The following is a 9,084-nucleotide window of genomic DNA, read 5'->3' as shown; positions in this document are numbered from 1 at the left end:
TTGCCCACCATTATAATTGGTAATTTAACTAATTGCCTAGCATTAAATAAATCTCCAGACGAGTATGGCTAGTTTGACCAGGTATAGCATACAATCGTCTACGTAATGTAAAGCTTCATCACATTTGTTTGTCTGTGAATGTGAAGCACACAATAACGGAAAATATTTCTGCTTTATCTATTCCTGTACAAAAGTGAAATCAAAACCTTTCTGATGTTAAAGATATCCAATGGCCATCTTCCACTAAAACATTTCATCTTTAGATATTAACTTCAAATGCATAAACTCCTCATTAAATGTATTTGATTTTACTTAATATATATATTCAGTTTGCATATAGCACTACATTACATTCAAACTTCTTCCTCGCTTGGCGCTCAGCATTAAGAGGGTAGTGCTAGGACTGGTTAGCCCGGTGTCAGTATAATGTGACTGGGTGGGGTATCATGTCACGTGTCTACGGCGTGATATTCCAGTGAGGCAGCACTATAAAGTTGGGCATTGTGCTCTCTGCTACAAGTAGACACCGTCGGTTATATGACTGAAAAATTGCTGAAAAAGACGTTAAACCCGAACACACACACACACACACACACACACACACACACACACACATTCAAACTTAAATGTCATGCATATTAAAATACAGCTTTTTTCAGTAGAAACTTAATACTGTTAATATAAACGTGTTGATTTTATGCTTACATAAACTATATGAAATAATTGTTCATGTTTTTAAATATGAAATTTTGATCTAATATACATTTAAATAACCCAATAGTATCAAGCAAACTTGACTATCTTAATGCAATAGAATGATGACATTTACATCTATATAATCTTATAAATTTCGTACAGGTAATATATTCTACATTGACATGGATAATATCTAGTCGTGCAGGATGAATTCGTAATCACTTTCCAAAGAAGTCACGGTGTGATACAATATTGTATATGCTATCTAACATCCTAATGATTCATATGGTTCTGTTGACACGTTCCCGCATAACAGTGCATATCAAGACTTAGTGCTATTTATTTAATTACACTGATAAACTGTATAATGAATATAACAGAACGGAGAAATTATCGATTATAGAAGTGCAGATACATACATGACGTATTTATCAAATAAGCAGTCGCTGATTTAACATCTGAACAACTTTTCCTAATGAAGACAATCCATGATGATGATGATAATTCGTCACGATGTCTCAGTAAATATAGACACTGCTAGCGATATTAGAGATATTCAGACGACCTTTGGAGTTGGTGCTCTGCTCAATGAAAACTCAGGACGTTAAAACGATAGGATCAACGGGAAAACCCACGTCCCAGGAACGCAGCTTTGGCTAAAGGAAATTTACTATAACAGTGGATGTATGCATATATAGATGAGGGACATCTTCAAAAAACAACATTAAACAAAAGAAAATAAATATACAACACAGACAAAATAATCGAAGAACACGAGAGGCACCGTTCTTTGTTACCTTTCCGTGGCAAAACATCTGACAGGGAGGAGTTTAAACAGGTTTTGTTCACAATCTTCACCATTATCGAAAGTTACAGGATAACGCAATGCAAAGTTATCCAGATTACGAAATTCCGGAACGAGTTACAAAATAGCTAACGCTGAGTATTGTTGATCCTTCCAGTTCTGTTTACTTAAATGCTCCATTGTAGTATTATCAGAAAAGTAGGTATTTTCCTTTAATATGGTTATAATATGAAACGGATAGCATGGAAAATGCGTCTTTGAATTCAAACTTTAATAATTACAAGAAAAATAAGTCTGTTACTTTTCCTAAGTGTGCAACCGGTTGTTGCATAAGTTCGGACACATTTTACTCTGACATTAGCCATTATGATAATAAACACCGGGTTGTTGCACCAAGTTCCAGTATACATATCAAACCGTTATCTTTGGAGATACTGGCCGAGACATAAAAGACCTATAGAATATAATGAACATGTTAGATTATGTACATGTTGTATTATAATATGAATTTTCGTTAGGCTTTTAGTGTCAGCATTTTGTGGATAAACACGAGTCCCAAAGTCACAATTATACATGCCTGTCACCACGGTTTAATTTTGACTTTGGACATACTTAATTAGCTGACACCAACCTGGTTATTAAAATGTGGTCTAGATTTTGAATACTTCCAGTTCCGTTACCCCAGAACTACTGCGAAGATCCGGCTGAATGTCAAATGTCGCCCAGATATTGTAACGTAACACTTGGTCTGTGTATCTGAAGCTTGTCTTGAACACAACACATAAGGACAGTTCTAACATTTTTATTTACTACGAAGAGCAATGCACATACTTATAAATGTTCAGTCTAATTTCATGAATATAATCAATGTTCAATAAGTCCTTTAAAACAGTTTTGTTTACTGATCTATTTAACAACATTTCTTAATTATAAATATATTTCAAACTAGCTTTTAACAATATGCTTATTGAGTTTTAGCTCATGAGAGCGGGAACAAGTCCCGTAGCCCGCACTTGGCAGCCTCTCCCCTGATCACAGAGTGTATTGAGTTTATAAAGGATTATACAGGAAAACATAGCAGCCACATTATCTAATTTCCCGATCACCTAAGGATACCTACAAGTTCAACAAGCCTTAAGCTACTGAAGATTGTCAAATCTTGTCTGACTTGTCAATTTATGAAATGTACAGTTTTCATCTTCTATAATTTTTTAAAATCTTAAACTTCTGAAAGAAATACCCGAAATAAAATACAAAACACCTGAGCATTACACTACAAATTCCTTCCTTTCTACACGGAAAAAAAAACAATTAAAAAAAGGTTGAAATGTCTGAATTGAAATGTCTGAATGATCAAAATAAACAGTAAAATTATAGAAGTCTAAAAGATCCAACTAATATGGACTATTAAGTTGTATATCGGGGAATTTAATAATGTGTCAATATAACAGGGCACGCCAATCAAGGAGACAGGAGATGTTCCTTTAATTGTTCGTTCCCTTGCATACATCAATGAAATCAAATAAACAGGAATCCCTACTTGTTTAGGTTTCAGAAATTAAAACATATGATAGATTAACATAGCTTAAACATACAAAGAAGTTATAACTTGAACACAGAATTCTTCATAAAAGTTACACAGTAAACATCATTTCATATGTGTACGTAGCATTCATTATTTGATATAGTCCTATTCACAATCACACATTTGTACGTAATGAAAGTCATTTTCATTCTCCATATTAAGAATGCTCCAGTTTGCGTAGGGATTCCATTCAATGTCTGTGTTTTCACGGATATTCTGAATCAATAGGTACAAATACATCAAATTCTGAAATTAGAAAGCACAATTAAAATTCTGTTTAACATTGCATGAAACTCAGATATACGAAAGTTCATTAGTTTGTATGTTAACACATTTTCTGCACGATAACATATTTTTAGTTTCCTTACTATTGAAATAAACATTCTTGAATATTATATTATGAATATGTGATTTCTTAACCATAAGCAATGTACTAGTCTAGGATGAAAAAAAAATCAATTGATAAAGTATAACAACTTGTTTAAAAAAAATAAGTGATAAAAGAAATAAAGTTAAACAAATGCAATGAGAAATTTTCCATTGGTGTTCCCAGTTGGCTGGTGGAATTGACATCTACTGCACATAACCATTGATCCAACCGTAGTATAACGTTACACGACCATGGTATGAACAGTCGGTAGTTCTCGATCCGTCAGCTTCTTAAGAATGTCCATTGCCATCGTTCATCGTTTTGTTAAACGATATCCACCAAAGGAGATGTTATCATGATCGTTGAATCGCCAAAACTTCATCGTACCATATCCAACTCGATAGTCGTGGTTTCATTGCTCTGTGTACTAAAATTCTAAAGATCTGCGATTTAATGTCATGTTAACTTTCTGTTGTTTCAGCTTGCCATTCGATAATATGCATTTAATTTAATAATTATGCTACTGTGCATCCTAAGTCCATTCATTGCGTTTTAATTTGAATAAAATAACTTCGTAGTAAGAAATTCAGTGAAATGTCTCTCCTTTTCTATCGATTTTTAATGTGGATGTTTCGTTTAAATATCACTGTTTAATCTGAATTGCCAAGTTCAAATTATTTCATAGTATGTCACTATTTACAAATGTTGTGTTAGAACTGTCTTTATTTCTAAATCCTTTACCGGAATATTCATATGAACATGTGAGCATAAGCTATCAAGCCTTTTTAATCTTCATAGTTCTTAATATTAAGTACAAGCTTGTATCAATTTCTTTAAAATCTATACTCTAAAATAGACAATGGACAAAATCAGTATTTCACACAAGAGAAGAAACGCTAGCAAAACGTCAAATATTATACCGTATGACACCTTACATAGAAATAAAAAAAAAATTTGCAAGCAAACAAAACACATACTGAAATCAACATTTACACAAATTAATGACAATAATCAGTTATGCTTCTACATGCATAACGGAGATGGAGTACAACATCTCTTTTACTTCACGAACAGCTGAATATTTATAACCATGAATGACCACAAACTGTTATTTTCAATAAAAACAGTCTACATACTGAACCTAGTATAGTGGCGATTTTAACATTCACAACAAACCCCTGAGCCTGTTTGTATTAAATCAGCTTCTAAAGGGATTTTTATATTATATCACAACACATCGTCTTCTCTAGACGCGATTGACAAGCCTGCCTTGAGGCTACGAAACAAATATATCAATTCAGCTTAATTAATTTTAAACACTTAAATCATTATAACTGTACTCCGATGAATCTATATACAAGAAATAAATAGTCAATAAAATTGCTCCCAAAAATGTCTTAAATAAACGTGTACTTAAACGTTCAACCCGTGCGAAAGCACAGCATCTCTATAGTTTTAATTACTAGTATCCATATCAAAAATGGACACATTATAGAGGATACACCATTTAATATTATTAAAATGGTTTCAAGGAACTTAAGCTTTCATAGCTTTTCCTTTACAATTACAATATAAGAATGCACCATTGGGTATCAATAAAATGACTATTTACAGAATGACATATGCATAAACAACAAAAAAAAAATAGGATCTTTATATTATACACATATATACATTTGAGGTTCACTTGCGTTTCTTTTATCAGTTTGCTATTTTCAGCATTTTTCAGCTAAATAATCGTATCCTAATAAAATTTCTCCATGATTCCTTACGAATCTCAGCTGAATATAAAAGTTTGTCATGTACATTTTTGTTTAATTTCATCTCAAACTCTAAATGATGAATAAGTTTAATTTATTGTTTTTAAAATCGAAAAAGCTTGTATTTTGTAAGAACTATGTATGAAAATAAAGGTCATACTGTTAGCGGCATCACATCATTCTTGGCGTGTCATGGTATTATGGAAGTACTTGCACATCGATCTCGCGACAACCCATTGTAGAAGTCCGACATCCTGTCTGCGGCGCCATAAAAGTGCTTGTAACGTAACACTTGGTCTGTGTATCTGAAGCTTGTCTTGAACACAACACATTAGGACAGTTCTAACACAACATTTTGTAAACAGTGACATACTATGAAATAATTTAAACTTGGCAATTCAGATTAAACAGGTGCTAGGAGATATTTACCATGACACCGGATTTTGTAACAGGTGCGTGTATAAACCTATCATGACACCGGTTTCTGGAACAGGTGCGTGGAGAAATTTATCATGACACCAGTTAATATAAACAGGTGCGTGGAGAAACTTATCGTGACACTGGTTTTTATACTCTACAGACTGCAGCTGACATTAAATTGCAGAAACAAAACATAAAATGTACAATTTTTATGCTTTAGTGTTAACATTAATAAATGATCATCATTGCAAACCTCACACTATGACTGTTTTCATGCGTCTTACAATACTAATGTATGCGTAAACAAGTGAACCTCACGATGTAATTTTTCTCCCAGGTCTCGGAACAGTAAATGATTTGCCATTAAAATATTCTGATAACAATAATTACAAATGTGAATAACAGCATAGGTATTCTGTTCTAAACAGAATTAAAGAAAAAAATGTTACTTTGTGGTTGTATCTTGTATTTTCTACTAGCCTTTTACTATGCAGAAAATATAACTTTGTGCATTAGAAACTTAACCAACACCGAACAATTATAATAATAAATGTATGAACAATAACTTTAATTGAAGATATTTACAAAACAATACAGTGTATATGAATATACACCTTGGTGAAGTCATTTGGATTTATCAACATCATCATATAGCGCTACTTTTCTTACCAATCTCTTGTGTATCATTTTATGCTATAAATAGCAAAATATTCTCTAAGATAGGACCTTCGTTTAAGCCCTTAAACAATTGTCTAGCAGTTAAAGTCTAAAACAATGTCTTTAGCAAACCTTGCATTATGTCATTTTTGCTTTTTTCATTCTCAGCCATGTGACTTAATATCATTTGTAGATATTTTTGTTTGTCATCAGTATCATGTTTTATTACAGGATTAGGTGTCTTTTTGTGTCTTGTAACATTTTCAATAACCATGTTACTTTGATTATTTTCAGACTCGTTTGACAAAGACTGTGTATCCATGTCATCCGTCTCTATGGACTGATCAGAATGCGAAGCACCTGATTCCATACGGGATTCATTATAAAGGTAATTGTTTTCGTCTGTATTGTTACCTATACTAGCTGAACTTTCGCCAGTATTGCTTGCTTTTTGTTCAGTTTCTGAGTCATTTTGTTCCCTACTCTGTTCTCTTAAATGTTTTCTTAACTGAGCTAAAGGAATGTTATCTTCTGAGGAAGAATTTTCACGTTCTTGACGGACCCTATTTGTGCTTTTAGGCATTTTAACTTTTCTGATTTTGTTTGATATTTCAGCATCAGAAACATCAGATTCATCATTACTGCTTGAGCTAGAATCATCTGGAGGTATTACATAGTTAACCCTTCGTCTTGGATAACCTTTAACAGCTTTGCGTTCGGGCCATTCAGCAATGTCAGCAAGCCTTATCTGATCTGCATGCACTTGAACAACTGAGTTGTCAAGCTGGTTCTTAATAAGGTATGTAACTGGGCCTTTTTGTTCAAGAATTCTGTAATGCGATTTCCAGCGATCTTCAAGCTTGTTTTTTCTTTGATAGTTCTTGTAATAGACAGGATCGTTTATTTCGAACTTAATGTCTTTTGCTTTTTTGTCTACTTGTGCCTTATGTTTTCGTTTTGAGCGTTTTAAATGTCTATAAGCAGTAAGGAAACTTGCATGTCGCTCTTGAATAACTATCTTGTGAAACTCTTCGCCATGGTATTTAGCTCTAGGCTTTAGCAAATTATCAATAGGTAAAATCGGGTCTCTGTTGTAAACTAAATAGAAAGGTGTGAATTTTGAACTTGAAGAAACATTGTGACGTATGCCTGCTAAAGACATATTAAGATGGAGATCCCATTCTCGTGTATTACCTTGAACTCTTTTTGCTAAAATATCATGCAGAACTCTGTGCATTCGTTCTTGTTTGGCGTTACTTTCTGGGTGGTATGCTGTACATGATACATTGTCAATATTTAACTCTTTCAGGACCTCCCTAAAGGCAGAACTCGTAAATTCTGACCCTCGGTCATGAAGTATCTGGAGAGGACATCCATATCTAGGATATATCTCATTCAAAAGTAAGTCTATTACTGTATTTGTACTTTTATCAGGAGCTGCGAAAGCTTCTGGAAAACCACTGAACATGTCAATAAAACAAATGATGTAACGATTGCCACTAAGTGTTTTCTCATAAGGACCACATATGTCTATTGAAACAATAGCAAATGGAAATGGTGCAATATTTGTTTCTCTTAAAGGAGCTTTAACCTTTGTCAAATTTCTAGACTGGCAATCAACACAAGTTGTTACCTATCTATGAAGTTCTTTAAACATATTTGGCCAGTAGTACTTTGTTTTTATAGTTGCAAACATACGCTGTGTACCGGGGTGACCATTGTTGTGATATTCTGTTATAACTAATGATTTCAAATGACTAGGAACATACAGTCTCATAACTGGTTCTTCATCTGGGTTAGAGATATAGTATAGAACATTGTCTACTTCTAAATACTTTTTCAATTCAGCCTTACTTGGGTCACCATGCTTAAGTTGCATTTTCATCTGAACAATTGCAGGATCTTTATCTTGTTCTAATCTCATATCTAAATCTGTAAATGCTGGGACAGTTTCTACTAAAGCATCTTGTTTTTGATATTCTTTGTTAGCTACTTCTTTCGGGTATAAATTGTTAGAGTTTATAACATTAATGCTTTTCACTGTATTTTTGTCAGAAATTTTGTAGGTATTGTCATTTATATCTGGTTCAATTTCTTGCTCACTTTCTTTTTGTTTATTTTCAGAATCTGGTGGTCGTGAAAAGAAATCAGCAATAACATTTGCCTTCCCTGGAAGATACTCTGTCTTACAGTTGTAACCACTAATAGACAATGCCCATAACTGAATTTTCTTGTTTTGCATTTCACTTTTTAATAAATACTGCAGTGGAGAATGGTCGCATTTGATTGTAAATTCAGCATTGTGTAAAAAGTAATTTAAACGTTGCAAAGAATAAAAAATGGCATATGCCTCTTTCTCAATAGTGCTGTATTTCTTTTGTGTTTCACTTAGTTTATGAGACAGAAAATATATAGGCCTTTCTTTATTTTCATCTGATTCTGGTGAATTACACGCTTGAGTTAAGCACGCTGCCACATGACTATCGCTGGCATCGGTATACAGTGTATACGGCTTGTTTGGATCTGGGTAAGATAAGAAAGGAATAGCTGTTAATTGTTCTTTAATTTTCTCAAAACTTTTCTGACATTCTTCTGTCCAAATAAATGGAGACTTTTTCCTTGTAAGGTTAATTAGAGGTTCTGCTATTTCTGAGAATGAGGGGATGAATCGACGAAAAACGAGGATGCCCCAATTATTTTTCGAATTTCACGCACATTTTTTGGAACCGGAAGTGACCTAATAGCTTTAACTTTATCAGGATTTGGTCTGATGCCATCTTCATCTATGACA

General features: G+C 33.4%; 1 protein-coding gene across 1 annotated transcript; it reads right to left on the bottom strand.

Moving 5' to 3' along the window:
- Positions 1-7,926: 7,926 nt before the first annotated feature.
- On the bottom strand, positions 7,927-8,535 carry LOC128558890 (uncharacterized). Its single transcript, XM_053549158.1, has one exon. It carries the CDS (start codon positions 8,533-8,535, stop codon positions 7,927-7,929), a length of 609 nt encoding a protein of 202 aa, XP_053405133.1.
- Between the last annotated feature and the right edge of the window lie 549 nt (positions 8,536-9,084).

The sequence above is a fragment of the Mercenaria mercenaria genome, chromosome 8 (genome assembly GCF_021730395.1).
Source record: "Mercenaria mercenaria strain notata chromosome 8, MADL_Memer_1, whole genome shotgun sequence".
Classification (NCBI taxonomy): Eukaryota; Metazoa; Mollusca; class Bivalvia; order Venerida; family Veneridae; genus Mercenaria; species Mercenaria mercenaria.
The sequence above is the reverse complement of the archived record's forward strand: the minus strand, read 5'-3'. Positions and strand labels throughout refer to the sequence as shown.

Excerpts from the sequence above, each read along its gene's own strand:
- LOC128558890 (XM_053549158.1), bottom strand. The coding sequence starts at position 8,535 with ATGCAAAACAAGAAAATTCAGTTATGGGCATTGTCTATTAGTGGTTAC.